The sequence below is a fragment of the Brachyhypopomus gauderio genome, chromosome 7 (assembly GCF_052324685.1).
Source record: "Brachyhypopomus gauderio isolate BG-103 chromosome 7, BGAUD_0.2, whole genome shotgun sequence".
Lineage (NCBI taxonomy): Eukaryota > Metazoa > Chordata > Actinopteri > Gymnotiformes > Hypopomidae > Brachyhypopomus > Brachyhypopomus gauderio.
The window spans coordinates 23,066,082-23,082,265 of NC_135217.1; the positions used below are offsets into that span (position 1 = coordinate 23,066,082).

General features: G+C 42.8%; 1 protein-coding gene across 2 annotated transcripts; it reads right to left on the bottom strand.

Annotated features, from left to right (window-relative positions):
• Positions 1–300: 300 nt before the first annotated feature.
• gramd1c (GRAM domain containing 1c) lies at positions 301–10,883 on the bottom strand. Of its 2 annotated transcripts, none has more exons than XM_077012684.1 (18): positions 10,727–10,883; positions 9,859–10,268; positions 9,371–9,491; positions 9,134–9,234; positions 8,890–8,985; positions 8,696–8,776; positions 7,114–7,238; positions 6,626–6,776; positions 6,063–6,222; positions 5,732–5,875; positions 5,387–5,505; positions 4,129–4,271; positions 3,938–4,041; positions 3,265–3,432; positions 2,715–2,781; positions 1,892–2,011; positions 1,522–1,624; positions 301–1,047 (listed from the first exon to the last, which is right to left on the bottom strand). In XM_077012684.1, exons 2-18 carry the CDS (start codon positions 10,255–10,257, stop codon positions 979–981), a joined length of 2,271 nt encoding a protein of 756 aa, XP_076868799.1. In that variant the 5' UTR covers positions 10,258–10,268; positions 10,727–10,883; the 3' UTR covers positions 301–978. The 2 variants fall into 2 exon arrangements, with proteins under 2 accessions (XP_076868799.1, XP_076868798.1); XM_077012683.1 differs by having other exon boundaries at positions 6,063–6,225.
• Between the last annotated feature and the right edge of the window lie 5,301 nt (positions 10,884–16,184).

A 16,184-nucleotide genomic window follows, 5' to 3' on the forward strand; every position in this document is an offset into this window, starting at 1 on the left:
TATATAAATAAAATTTGATTGATTGATTATTTCATCAGAACGGTTGAAATGACAATCACACTTTGAAATGTGCTTCAAAATACCACGTTACCGTGGTCTCTGCACTCTTAGTCAAACGTGCACCCCATACACACGATTACATCAGCATTCTCCACATTGTGCAGTTTGTCACTGGGAATACAATCACACACTGTGTCGGTATTCTCGGATTAAGAAGGAAAATAAATAAATAAATAAATAAAAACTTATATTAACTGCTATTTTCACTGAACATATTTAAAAGTCCTTCAGACGAACAGAACATTAAAACCTTTATTTTAAAAAATGTAATAATTACACACAAGGTACTATTGCAGAAACCAAAATACATACATCTGAAGAGTAATTCACAACCATTCAAAATACATATTCCCTCAGCAATAATTTAAAGTATTCAGTGGTGCAATGATCAACAAAATCAGGTTGCCGGAGTACATTTTTAGTGACTGAGAATTTACCAACATGGTAAAGAAATCCTTTCACGTACTTCGCCATGCACTCATAAGCGGTGCTATCGCGGAATATTTAAACATTCATATCTGTTTTTACATGTACTCTCACACCTGAAACAAGGTTGCATGTAGAGTCTGTTCAATACTACAAACACTCAACAACTGTGCAAACCAACGGCTTAAACGGGATGCTCCTAAATTAAGACAGTCGACTGTAAGATTTCACTCTATAATCAAAAGGGGGGGGGGGAGGCAACCCGTGTGAATTTCCGTGTACCCTGAGCTGAGGAGTCACAGGGCGGGCGGGTCTGCATAACAGCCCACACCACACCTTCCGGCGTAAAGACTCAAAACATCCAGCCACCCGACTCCACTGCAGCCAATGTCAATCGTGCGTTACTGGAGCAACTGTGGCTATGGCGATGCCCCTCGACGTGGGCAGGCCCTGCGGGGCAGCCTCCCCTCCCGTCACCTGGCAGCATGGCACTCACATGGGGCTGGAGGTCTTGTTGCGTCCCTGGAAGCTGCGCTGCAGTTCCAGCAGAGAGCTGCGCAACTGTAGAGGGAGGAGTCATCAGTACAGAGGGAGGAGTCATCAGTACAGAGGGAGGAGTCATCAGTACAGAGGGAGGAGTCATCAGCACAGAGGGAGGAGTCATCAGCACAGAGGGAGGAGTCATCAGCACAGAGGGAGGAGTCATCAGCACAGAGGGAGGAGTCATCAGTACAGAGGGAGGAGTCATCAGCACAGAGGGAGGAGTCATCAGTACAGAGGGAGGAGTCATCAGTACAGAGCAGCCCACACCACACACAGCCTGCAGGAAGGGAAACTCTGCCCTCTCATTACTGTCTGCAGGAGGAGGAATCTTCCCCCTTTACTGAGACAGCTGGTACAGCAAAAATAGTAACTGTACTGTGTTAGAAGAGCAGCTCAACTCCACTTGGAGCTAGGCATTTAGAGAATACACTTACAGCTGGACACACACACACACACACACACACACACACACACACACACACACACACACACCTGTTCTAGCAGGTTGATTGAGTCTTGCAGCACTGCCCTCAGTAAGCGTGCTTCATCTTGGCTCTGGAGCATGGACTGTCTGGGGCCCAGGTCAGGTGCCATACTGATTTTGAGCATTTAAAAAAAAAAAAAAAAAAAAAAAAGGATTTTATTAATAGAAGTCAATTACCCCGTGTAAGCAGTCGAAAAAAACTGTTTCTGTTTATATTGTATTTACACTCCATTAGTTTTAAATGTCCTTAAAATATTGGTATTAATTCTCTATGAGCTATACACATTCAATGGATGCAAAAGTGGGTTGCAGGCAAGGGCATGGTGGGATTGGGCGGGGCAAGGCCAGATGGGGGCGGGGCAAGGTGAGCATCCTTACCTAGCTTCGGCTCTCTCCTGAATGCGCTGCTTGGTGTTGAGGTACATGCGATGGGCCACATCCTCCATGGCCCAGAGCTTAAAGAGCAGCCCCAGGTTCAGTACAGTCAGAACCAGAAGACTGAAGAAAAACAGCAAGGACTCATTAATTACATCATGACTACAGATCTGTCCGTTTTCTAGAGCTGCCATCTTCCCTAGCCAATTTCAGAAGGAACTCCAGATGGTTTGTAGAAATGAATGGATATTAAAAATGTATGTGCGTATATGCACAAATAAATTAATTGGCTTGACCTGACCTATACTGAGCACACAGGTTGTTTCTAAAAAGACACACTCGCGCGCACACACAGCTAGACTGTGACAGGACTTCACATTGAAGATAGGCTCTGACATGGCATCTCAGAAATGAACTTTAATCACCTATGCCATCAGCACCGGCTTCACAGTGTCCTATAGACAAGTAAACACCCCCCCCCCCCCCCCCTTCACGATAGACACAGAAGGTTCTGTTTGAGCATCTGTCTGATAGTCGCCACACCCATCGCCCTATGCCCTCGCTCATGGCCCAGTGCCCCAGTGCTGAGGTAATCATTTAAGGCACTGGACCTGACTATACTCAATTACAGCTTCAGTTCCAACACATTTACATGTTACTGTAAATCACTCCTCCACCACCATCATAGTCCTGCATTCATTCTACTGTTCTTCTATTTTACATTTTCTCATCATCACATAATGTTCTTTGTAAACTAACAAAATCATCATCATCATCATCATCATCTCAAAGACTACACATGCAAGTAAACATACTGTTGACTTACATTAAGCTCATTCCAGTTATAATGGAAGTGATGTTCCACTTTTGTGCGCTCTTCACATCTACTGCACCTGAAATGTAAAGTCAAGGTGGCTCGGTTATGTCTTGTAGACAGGACACGCATCATGAGAATGTGTGTATGTTTAGTGTGTAATACACCAAAGTGGATGAATCCTGCCTGCTCTTACCAAACAGTCCAATCCTGAACACACTCGTCTGGCTGCACTGATGCTGGTTCCATAAACCCTGAACCAAGCAATCAAAGACACTGGGCACCCGGGTCAGGGGTGTGGGGAGCAGGACAGAGCAGGCTCGTGGGCCCTATTCTAGGGTTAGGGTTAGACTCGCCCATGCTGGACCAGGATTAGGAGCGGTTCACGTTGGTGTCTATTTTAATTCAAACTAACCAGGATTGCGTTTGTTCACCCGTTTGATGGTGGAGACCAGCAGACTAAACAGAGAGGGCTTCTACTTGGTTAGAACAAATACCAGCAGACAGGACAGAGCAGGACACCCCTGCCATGAAGACCAGGAGTTGAATGTGACCTTTTTACCCATGGTGTTGTCTCTGTGCAGCTCCGGGTCCACACTGTACTGCCTAATGGGTCTGGCGTGGTCCTGCAGCGTGCGACTGAAGGTCCTCCTACGTCTGCGCAAACTCGCCTTGCCCCCGTCGCCAGAACCTTGGGTCAGCTCCACCTCCTCCTCCAGAAGCTCCGCCTCTGTGTGCAAACAAGTAATAAACAACAAATAAAGTAAACAAATACACAAAGCCAAACTATACATCTGGACCACGTCAAACTGAAGGGTCCATGTGTTTGGTTTACGCAGCACATCTGGGGAAATGGATTCGATTCAACAAGCTTCATCAAGTGCTGTAAGAGGACTCCAAGGACCCGATCTGATCAGAGCTTCTCTTAATCTCCCCACAGCCTTCACTCACTCTGCTTTCCCTCCACACACACACACACACACACACACACACACACACACATTCCCTCCCTCTCACACACTCGCTCTGTGGGTTTCACTCAGCTACACTGTACTGCCCACTGGGTCTTTCATGCTCCTGCATTCGTCTGCGCAGACCCCCGTCTACACCGGAGCACCATGCTGCCCTACTGCCAGGAGCCCTGGGGCAGGTGTGATCCCTCCAGGCCAGCAGAGGGGGCCCTCCCCCAAGCCATGTGGATCAGGAAGCATCCAATATGAAGGTCTGGTACTAACCAAGATGTCTGAAGTAGTCCTCAATGCCACTCCAGGAGTTCTTGGTGATAAACGACTTCACAAAACCCCATGGCTGCTTGTTGTACTTCACATCAGTATGAATCCTGTGCAGAGATGCGCTGTTAATTTCAAGGTTCTTTGCAGTGATATCACAAACGAAGACAAGAAACAAACCGATGCCCACGGCTTACCGGAGCCGACACTTGTGTTTGGACGTTCGGATGATGCAGTAGCGGTTTAGAGTGTAGAAGTAGTCGTGGTATGGGACGTCATGGGTGTACACCTCAGCATCCACAATATAATAGTGACGCTCCCTGGACTCCTTATACAGAGTCTGAATAAAATTATGTGCCGTGTTAAAACCTTACTTTGTTTAATATTCACACACATGCACATGCACACGCACAGCAATATCAAAATATCATGACCACTCCTGGTGTGGAATGAACTCGGACATCCCAGATGCCATGCGGCAGGGTGTGCAGGGTAAAGGCTGGTAGCATCTCTAGAGCTATTCAAGAGCTGCTGTAGTGAAGGTGTACTGAGAATGAACTTCTTGCACGTTGCTTTACCATCGGCATAACACTGCTGCCCCATGGGCTAGAGAAGACAGAAAGGAACAGTGACTCCAGTGAATGGTGCAGAGCAATCGTCACACCAGAGTGGACCAGATACCCTCCGTCATGAACACTGTGGACCAGATACCCTCCGTCATGAACACTGTGGACCAGATATCCTCCGTCATGAACACTGTGGACCAGATATCCTCCGTCATGAACACTGTGGACCAGATACCCTCTGTAATGAACACAAGAGCACCCAAGGTCGCCTCTAGTTTGCACTGGAGTATCGTAATTGGACACTGGAGGATGCATGCATGTATGATGCCAAAGGAATGTGACCCGCCTCCAAGACATGAGACCCGCCTCCAAGACACAACTTGGGGCCAAAGGCAGGGTGGTGGTGGCAGGGTGCATGGGGGGTGTTGTCCTGGTATGCTCTGGGGCCTCCAATACTACTGCAGGAGTCTCTGAATGCCAACGGGTACTTGGCAGTACTAGCAGGTCATGTGCACCCATACATGCTGGTGTCGGTACACATCAACAGGATAACGCCCCACCTCATAAAGGATGTATGAGAATGGCTTCAGGAGCACGGACTGTGAATTTGCGTATAGGATCTCCAGGTTCACCACGCTGCCCCAGAACTCCACAGTCTGAAGGACATGAGTTCCTCCATGATGGTCTCCTAACCCTGACCCAAACCCTAATACAGTCCAGGCCACAATATCGCACTAATATCATCTGAGCCAAGGACGGTTATTTACACTATTAGGTGGGTGGTCATAATATTCTGATACGAGTGCATGTTTGAGTGTGGGACTCACACACACACACACACACACACACACACACACACACACACACACACACACACACGCAGGCTGACCTGATTTTCTGTAGCGGTGGAAAATTTACCCACTAGAGGGTTATTGATAGTGATGGTATAGTTTTTACTCCTTTTCATAGAGCCAGACGCATCTCTTTGCCAAGAAGTAGAGGTGCATCCTGCAGGGAGACAACATACCATGGTTACAAACCACATGGGACAGGCATGTACGGTTACACATCAAACCACAGAACCAGACAAACAGTCACACTCCAGTGTAGTATCGGACATTTCTCAACGGCGTAGACACGAGATGGAATAAGATCCATGTTCATAAGCAAATTAACAGGATGAAATTCCTACTGAGATATAAACAAATAGATTGGATATGAAGGTCATATTTACCCGTGATCTTCCTGGCGTCCATAAACCGACAGAAAAAATAAGAGTCGGTAAAGAGCAGCTCAAACATTTTCTCAGCACTTATACGGAAGACTCTGTTTAGAAAGAGCCTTCCCTGGGAACCACGGGTCGAACACTCCCGTTCCACTGAATCAAAGGAAAACAAAACACACATTTGCATGCATGTACGCATAGTGTGGGCCTCTCATTAGCACCACACACACACACACACACACACACACACACACACACACACACACACACACACACACACACACACACACACACACACACACACATATATATATTCAAACAGACACACAGGCCCTCTCACCATCCTCCATGCTACCAGAGAGGCTACTCTCTGAGGCACGATCTTCATTGGCGTTGAGGTCCAGGGACAGAGACGAGCACTTGGACGTCCGTTCAGGGCTGAAGCCGTTCAGAGGCGTGGCGGGACTGCGCTGGCATGACGACATGCTCCGGGTGTCTTCCTGCTAGACAGGCAGTGAAACACACACTCGTCTGTCTCTGCAACTCCATTAAAGTCCATCCAACACACTCCGATATGAAGGAGGCTACTTCATGTGATACGCTCACAAACATTCCATGGCACAGAGATCCACTCTGCTCAAAATTCCCAGGAACGATTAAGACAAAACTTAAAGGCAAAACTGTAAACAAAATGGATTTCACATGCTCCTTTTTCTTTATACCAGAGTTGCACCAAAGTAAACAGACACCACAGAAATGCTTTTCTGCACTTTTCTACTCACAACCCTCACCTCCACACACACAAAACAAATAGGCTTTTAAGTTATATTCGTTTTGTCCTGTCTGCTTATTCACACACGAGACAACCAAGACCGTCTTCACAAATTGATGAAAGTGAAGTACCCCAATTGGAGTGCTCTGCTGAACGACGGGCGAATGGGTGTCCTCCCCCTGTGGCGTGGAGGTGTCCTGTGGAGTCTGCTCAGTGTGAGGAAGACGCAGAGAGGAAGGTCTCTCCAAACGTCCACTATGATCCTCCCCCTTCATATTTAGGCTGAAATGGATCCAATCAGGGGTTCCATGGTAATGTACCATATTTCAAGGTGTGTGTGGTGTAGATGTTTGTGTGTAAGTGGTAGCAGGTTGTGAGTGAATGGTTTTTGTGTGGTTATGATGCACATGTGGTGTATATGAGTGTGTGCATGGTGTGTGGTTGTGTGATTTTTACACGTCTAGCATGTGTGGTTGTGTTTTGGGTGTGTTTTGTGGTTGTGCGATTGTGACGTGTTCATATTGTTTATGACTTGTGCTTGGTTGTGTGATTGTTGTGTACATGCATGTGTGACTGTGGTGTGTATGGCTATGTGTGGATTGTGTGTGTGTGTGTATACCTGGTTTGGGTCTGAACAGCTGTGTCTGTTGAACCTTGTAAACATTCCATCTCCTCAAGGCTCAGACCCAAGTCACTGCCATAATGCTGTTTGACCATCTGCAAGAACTCGTGCCTGGTCAGATGCTATTGGAAATAAAAACGTATAACAAAACCTACTGTAAGACTATAACACCACCACCACACACACGTTACTTGAAGAACAATCGGGCCCAACACAAGCACGTTTAATTCTTGACTTTTAGAACAAATCGCCTCTCACCATCACGGAAAACAGACCAAACCTGCTTTGCGATTGTTAGAAGAAAAGCAATCAGATAAAACCGTATTACAATAGACGCACTAATCTAGTATCGGTCTTGTTGATATCAGGATGACCGCAGTTGTACGGGCAGGTGGAGACGGCCCTTGATCAGTATTCTGAGACGCACGCGCATGCTGTAGATTTGGACCATGAACTCCACCTGCGTGAACGCAAACGCCAGTGCGTCCGTCTCCAAAACAGATCCACGGGTGCTTGTGCAAAGAACGTCACAAGTCGGAAGATTAAAAAGAGAAAAACTCTTGTAAGAGTGCAAAATAAACAGACATCGACTGCCTGGTTGGATTATCTGAATTAGATTTAAAGTGTTTGAAAATTCTAATTTCCAAAATTAACGGAGACAAACGTCCGGCGAAAAATTTACAATGTAATATAGCGACGGGTAACTGTTATGAAACAAACTTACGACAGGTACAAACGAATAACCACAAACCAAGCCACAAAACTAATTAAAAGAGCATATGGCAAACAGATTTAACAACGTCGACAAAGAAAAGCAAGATATTTTGTGACTGCTGAAGACAACCAAAACCACTTGTCAACTTCTGTTTTTTTCATTCAAATAACAGTGAATAATTATTGGTATACTTACAAATAGATATGTTACTAAAAATTCTTTCGCGAATTGCAGAATGCCTTCAATGAACGAAAGTAACCTATGAGCTGTCAGTACAGATATAGCCTACTGGCGCAGCAATCAGGAAGTTTCGCCTATTACCCAACGGTTTGACCAGAACGGCTCCGCCCATTGATCGCACTGACTCGTAGACTACAGACAAGATGGAGTCTTTTATTTACATATCAGCGCCGTCGTGGTTCACATGCATGTGGTTCGGCCAATGCGAGTTGGCACGGATGTTTTTTTTTTCATGCGGTGAAGAAAGCCACACCTAGAGAGGTCATTGAACTTTTCCTTTATTTGCCATCTTGTCAAACTCCCGGCTGACGCGACAAAACTTGTTTTTGCTTCAGCATTCCCCTGGCCTGAGGTCTGTTGGGCATTGCTCTGGGCTCTTGCTAAGACACTGCTCGACAAGACTGTTCATTTATACCACAGTCGTGTGTGTTTTACAGCGTGTGCAGGCCTAGTAGGGCACAAGGTTTCCAATGTCGTTTGTTTGCAGTCTGGATGGGTTCCTGTTTTGCACATGTAAAGCTTTGATAAGAGTTATAACTGCATAGTGTGCTGACCTGTGGGTGTATTATGTTGGAGTATGTTGCGGAAGGAGTAATAGGGCAGTAGTACATTTCTCCATCCTACCTTCTCCATCAGGAAATTTTGCCATAAGCGAAAGATGTTCTGGAAGCTTCTCTCTCTTGAAGAAAATGATGTGAAGAACATCTACAGCAGTAGATTACAGCATTAATTCACCATTCTGCGTGTGTAGCAGAAGTGACGACACACCTCAGGAGATATAGAGTGGCTTCCTCAGCCAGTTGGTACACTGGACTTACAACTTGTGTGTTTGTGCAGATCTGAATAGCATTTGGTATCCATCTGGCTGTTTTCTCTCTCGTCATGGCTGCAATATCTTTCAGCTTCACTGTAATCTTCAATGTAAAATAACACCAAAATTAAATGATCTACATATGGTTATCCTTCCAGCAGTGGAATTGATCACATATCTATGTTCATTTGAATCTGAGAGATGAGTTGTGATAAGTGTGCATGCACATGTGATCACCAGTGTGTACCTACCTTTGTTCCCCAGAAAATATTACTGTAGAAACAGAGACAGCTCTCTGTGAGATAGAGGCGTCCTTGCAGAATAATGTCCTTCTGTAGAGCACATGCGTAGTCTGTGGAATAGAGGAGCCCTCAAAACACTCAAAGATCACAACGCCACATACAGCTCACAGCCTCAATCAATTACTAGTTATTTGAAGGAGGTGTGTAATCTCTCTCTCTCTCTCTCTCTCTCTCTCTCTCTCTCACCAACTATCAGTCTTTCTGACTCAGCCAGTTCCTTGAATATCTTCCTAAACTCTTCCCGTCGTTGTTTGTAGGTGGTGGGGGGAGCTTGAAGCGGTCCTATACTCTGTCCGGTAATGTCTCCCTGTGAGGGGAAATAAATATTTATGTAATTTAAAGTAAAATAATTTTTTCACAACTTTAATGCTACCTGAGAAACTGGAAGTGTAAGAATTATTCTGCATCCTTTACTGGAAAATTCAGCTTCCATCACCTAACAGGTTCTAATTTAAGATCCTTTGCACACATGGTGTTTCTCACGTTAGGCAATTAAACTCACCAGATCCACATTCAATTGTTTTTCATCATTTTAGGCCCCAAAATAGTTTTTTTGTCAACTTCCACAAGAGGGCAGTAGGAGGCTTATTTTTCCATTACAGATGCTACACAGTAAAACTATTTAGATCTTACAAAATGAAGTAAAGGCCACTGACAAAGTAGATGTTACTCACCTCTTGCTTTATGTTATTCGCTTCTTGCTTTATTTTATTTGCTTCATATTTTGTGTTATTCGGTTCTTGTTTGGTTTTATTCGACTCTTGTTTGGTTTTATTCGATTCCTGATTTGTATTATTCGCCTCTTGTTTTGTGTTATTCAGTTCGTGTTTATTTTTATTCGTTTCTTGTTTTGTATAATTTCCATCTTGCTTTGTGTTAATTGCTTCTTGTTTTGTGCTATTCGTCTCTTGTTTTGTGTTTTTCGCCTCTTGCTTCATATTCATTTCACGCTTTGTGTTAACCTCTTGTTTTGTTTTATTCACATCATACTCCTCCGAATCCCGTCTTTCCTCAATTACAGTCCTTTCCACAGTGGCATCTTCACCCATCACTGGTTTTACTGGGTGTGCCATATTCCACCCACCTAGTTAAACCAGAACAAAAAATATATCAGTCTCAGTAACCATCAACAACACTCTAAAAATGAAATGGGTCTTAGCGCACTTTAAATTCAATGTTACATTTCCTTGAGTTATGCAAAGCAGGACTGTTCCATTCTAATGCAGAAGAAATATACCACAAAGGGAACACACGAGAACTGGCTCATCTTGCCCGGTGACCTGCCTACCAACATCGATAAAAGTAAATATCACCCACGAAACCGAACTTCACCTGTCATGTGGCAAGATGTTTACGAAAAGCTGTGGTTATCGGACATGAAACGCAAACATTTGTCTGAATGTTCAGTAGATAGGCTAATCAATAATTTTCTAAATTATACTCAGTGGGAGTCATTCACTACGCATCTACGCATCTCACGAAACGGACCAAACTTTAAAGTGCTTTAAAAGTGGATTAAAAGCCAAGGGGATGTGGTCTTACCTGTAAACGCTGTGGTTACGCGTAATAGATTGCAAGTCTAATATATAGACTAATTCACACGCAGGTCATAAAAACAACACGAGCTTTTTAAAAGGCAACTATTATAGCCTTGAAGAACAATCCTCTCGTAAGACATGTGTTGCAGTTTCTGTGGCGTATCCGCTCCCGGCAACAGGTGGATTACTGGACCCAACCCATTTATGAGCGTGCTTTGCGCCTCTGAAAACAATGGAAACAGATGATGCCTCGAATTGACATACTTCAGAGATCCTGACGGCTCGATATTCTCTGCTAAGGTCGAGCTGCTTTAGTTGTTGTGTTAAAACATTTTTACTCTGGGGTCACTAACGCTTGAAGAACGCACGCATGAAAAGGTTTGGGATTTAGCTTAGCTGTTTCAATCGCTTCATACTTTAAACAATAGATGTAACACATCACATTTCAGTGAGGATGGGTTACAGCAATAGGGAAATATTTAGACTAGATGAACGGGATTCCAGCGACTACAATGCGACAGGGTCAGTCCTGTCTGCTCCGCCAAGCAGCATCGTGGGTGCGCGCGTCATGCGCGTAACATCAGCGCAATGCAGCAGACACAGTCGTCTTCGGAAGAGAGAGCGCAGAGTATATGGGCGTAACTTAACCTCGAGTGTGAGAATACTTTCAGAAAATCCCTATTATTATCACGGTCAGTTCGTGTGTTAAACATTTATACATACACGATGCTCTGTGCAACGCTTACAGCATGCATTATTCACTCTAAAATTATATTAGAGTCCACATATAGCATTTGAATACAATTTCCTTATATAAAAGTCACACAGATCTTGACAAACGGTCTGCTTCATCTCATCGGCTTTGGTACTCAAACAGAAAATGTATTAATCGAATAACTTCAGGAACTGTCATACAAACCAGTTAACTGACAGTTTTGCTGTGAAGCAGTGAGAACCGGAGTGAAAGAACACGAGAGACTTGCCTAATTTTGGAAGTGAAGTTGAAAACTTTGACATCCACTCTCTGCTCTTCAACACGTTGAATCAGATATCTAGTAAAACGCTCCAGCAGAGGGTCACACAGCATAAAGACAGTTCCTAATGAATGTGATTATAAACAGGTCCCTTATAAATTGTACAAGAATTATAATGTTTTTAAAAATATGACAAATCATCGAACTCTTACAAAAAACAAAAAAACAAAAAACAGGTTCTGTTCACTCCTCAAGACTGTGTTCCACCTGATTACCTTTTGTGACATGGCACAGCCCACAGAGCAAAGAAGACCTTATCACTGGAAATTAGGATGTTTACACAGGTATTTAAATGACAGCCCTCAATTTCTCTATATTCCACAGAGTCTGCATCTTTCCCCAAGAATTGGGTGCAATTAAAAAATGTCATGGCTGAATAGTTATGTTAATAATTAATAGCTATGTGAAATGTTAACAGTTATTAAAATGTTCAGTCAACTACCAGTGATGATAGCTATCTGAGATTATTGGATTTATTCTCTGCCATTTAAACTCATGGCAAAAAACAGCTTATTATCTAATGAATTGTCTGAAAATTGTTTTAATTCTTTTGATCTGTCTAAGGTACATAAGATACATATTTTACATGCCATGAACTATTTCTAGCACATACACACCCACAGTGTAATAATGAATATGCTTTTCTGTGTTGTGACTGCTACCACAAACATAATCCAGGCTTACATCTGGAGACGGAGCACCCAGCTGTGTTATGTGATGTCATGTTAGTGCATTGTGATGTGTTGACAAGTAGACTATAAAAGGGTTTCAGGCCATCATCTCGAGCTTGCCTGATGTGGGAAACGAGGTGGATGACATTGTGAGCGAGACAGAGGAGACATCTGAGCTCCTGAGGATCTGAGTAAAGGCCGAGGCAGGGGGGAAGAAACATGCAAAAAAGACCATGGGGTGTGAGAAGTGAGGCTCAGACACTATTACACTTATCTGAGGACGAAGAAATGAGACTTTCAGTGACAGGAGTATCAGCTATGTTCCAGCTGTGTGTTGTCACTCATTAAGATGTGCTGTGCTGTCACGAGCCTTACGAATGGCGTTTTGTTCTTCTCTTTACTACGGGGTCATCTGTTCGCTGCCCTGCTCTCGTGGTGGATCCGGCAGAAAACAAAACTAGGAACATGAACACCAAACGTCCAACATCTGCCAGGACACAGACCAGCAGGCTTGACCTACACATCACTCACAATGTCAAATCTGGCAGTGCCTTAATAATTTACTTAATACATTTCAATACCCCTTAATACATTTCAATACAAACTCAAAAAATTTAATTTTATTTTGTTGTGACAACAAGAATGTGAGAGATTTCAAATACAAGTATAATGGTTAACTCTGGCTTTGCCTTTTGGGATCTGGACATGTTTGCACAAAAAGCATTTGCACATTTAATTTACATTTATGGCATTCAGTAGATGCCGTTATCCAGAGTGACTTACAAAAGTGCTTTGTCAGTTACTCATAGAATGTTTCCAAGCCAGAACAGTAGGTTAATGCTCAAGACACCTAAGCTCTATATAAGACTATGATAAGTGCAATATCAAATTGTATCTAACAATATGTGCTAGAGTTTCAGTTACACAACAGTAGTATGAATTTCATGGGTGCAGGATCAATGATCAATGCCATTCCACAAAAATATATAGTCTGCGTTTGACAGCAAGTACCTTAATAGACCTGCATAATGTAGGATCTCGATCACATGCTCCAAAATAACTATTTTATTGTAATATACAGGTGGAAATAATAAATGGAAATTTTGAAATGCTTGTCTTTTGTGATCTGGAAGTATACACATAAAGTATGCACATTTAACTGCATGTACCTTTAAAGTATCTATAGATTCTGACCAGGGCCATGAACGTAGTTATAGTTACTCGGATCCTGAGCAGGATCTATAGATCTATAGACAAAATTTCACTGGATGAAACTCACACATCAAAGACTTCGACGCAACTCAACAGGCGTTTTACAGGACAGAACATTATATAGACTTGACTTGGGAAAGTGCTTGTAGTTGGTGTTTACTGCTTGTGTTTACTTACTGTAACTGAAAAACAACTTTTGGAATGTGCTTTCCCCAATTAAAATACTTAATAAGATTTGAGTGAACAAAATTATGGGAGGTATTTCCTGCCAATAATAAAACTAAAATGAAAACACTAAAATGAAATGAAATGAAAGTTTTGCCATTTCTTTTTCCATACATGTGTGAAAATATTATGACAAAATTAAAAATAAAATGAAATCACTTAATTTGCAATTAAATTTTTCACTCGAGCACGGGTCATATGTGACAAATATAAAATGAAAATTAAAAAGAAGGATTGGCGCTACCTGCTGGTGATTTTCTTTTTCATTTTCCACTTTTCATTTTCTTTTTCCACTTTTCATTTTCGTTTTCAACTTTACCAGCATGCAAATACATGTAAATGAACAGTAGGCGGAGCTACAACTACAGTACCTCCCGTGAAATCCAGAGAGGGCAGCACACAGCGACATGGCTGACGTTTTACTAGAAACGGCAAATGAGATTGTGAGGCTGGCGAATTGCCAGATTATATATTGCTTAGATGTGAAGTAATCTTGCAGGTTAATACTGTTGTATGTCGGAATATATGTGAAGTGGTAGAACGCTTAGGGTCTGGATCGGGGACCATGGAAAACCGCCCAGTGCGAGGTCGGCCTAGGTTGGACGTTGCCGCAGAGACGACGCTGAAGTTGGTTACTTATTCGCAGTTTCAGATTCGTTTGGCTACTTATTCGCAGCTCCTTATTCGGTTCACGATGCGTGTTTACTGCGCACTTTGTTTAAAAGAGATAGATTAAACAAACGAGCATAGGAGCATACATGAAGAGGTTATTGTTTCCCATACTGATTTTGTGAATGTAGAAAAAAATATTAAAATATAAGAAAAGCATTCCTTTTTGTAAAATGGTTTCTATTTCAAGTCGTTACAATTATATGCAATTTGTACATGATTATGGAATTCGTCAGCATTTCTAACGTAAGGAAACATATTCTTAGATTTGAAAACTAAAAACACAGAAATGCTGTTCTAGAACACAAATCAATCGGAAGAAGATAATATACAAGCACACAACATGGTATATTGAGCAGTGAACGAATTTACAGGGGAAGGTTCAGAGGCTTATTGAAGGCCTTATTTATAGTGGACCAGATAAATAACAAATGAATCATAAAGAACAGGTCGCTCCCTAAGAGAAACCTGATTTTAGCCTGACCCTACTTATTTTACAGGGCCAGAAAAAAAGAGACCCATAACCACCAGGCAGTTACTTCCCAATGCTGCATAAGAACAGGTTGACATACATCTGACTGTCTAAAACAACTTTATTAAAGAGAATAACTAAACAATATTTTATATTTTAAAATTTTACAATGTACTTTGACCTATAAAGATCATTAAAACAGATCTGATTCTTGAGAAGAGAGGGCTATTCCTGGCCAGAGCAGAAGGCATTGAATATACCAATGGAAATTGAATTTGGTGGAGTTTTTTTTCTTTTAGAGAAAATCCTGGTGTCACGTAGGGCTACGCCCCCCTCTCCTAGCTGTCACTCCGGAGTGTCTGCTCCTTGGTCCCGCCCAGCTTGTCTGTTGCTCTGGTTTCCCTCTGTCTGCCACGCCCGTGTCGTTATCGTCCTTAGCTGTGTCTTGTTAGTTCCATGTTCTTATAGTCTCTGTGTTTCCCCAGTATGGTATCGGTGGTTTTGTGTCTTTGACCTGTTGACGTTTCCAGTGCTCCCTGTATCGTGTTCATTCGTGCCCTTGTGAGTTTTGTATTCCGTCGTTCGGTGAGTCTGTTCTGTCTGTTCCTGCCATTCTGTTTCCCTGCCCGTTTTGTTTATTATGCCTGTGTACCTATACGGTTCGGACTGCCTACCTTATATGACCCATGCCTGCCCTTACGACTACGTCTATGGAATTCCTTGTAATAAATCTTGCTCTCCCCAGTGCGTGCTGCGTTACATCTGGTCTCTGTGTCTGAGTATTCATTTGTGTGACTCTACATGAATAAGGCCTACAATTATGTAGTTGAAATTTCTCTAAATACAATATTAATAGACTGCACTATTAACATTATATAATATTTTAATTGCATTAGTAATACTATTATACAAACTGAAGTCTAGTTTATCCAATAGATAGGCACATGTTAAGAATGATGCATATGATTTGCCTGGTCTGAGCCATTAGAGGCATATAGCAGCAAGCATCTGCAATTGAACTGTTTCATTTCACTTGTGCAAAATTACACAATATGCCATATTGCCAGTTAGATCTGAGGGTTAAAGTGATGTCGGGCCATACTGTTATGTATGATGCATTTGTTATTTTCCTGGCCCGGCACCTTAAAGGTATACAGGAAGCCTCTGAAATTGCCCCTC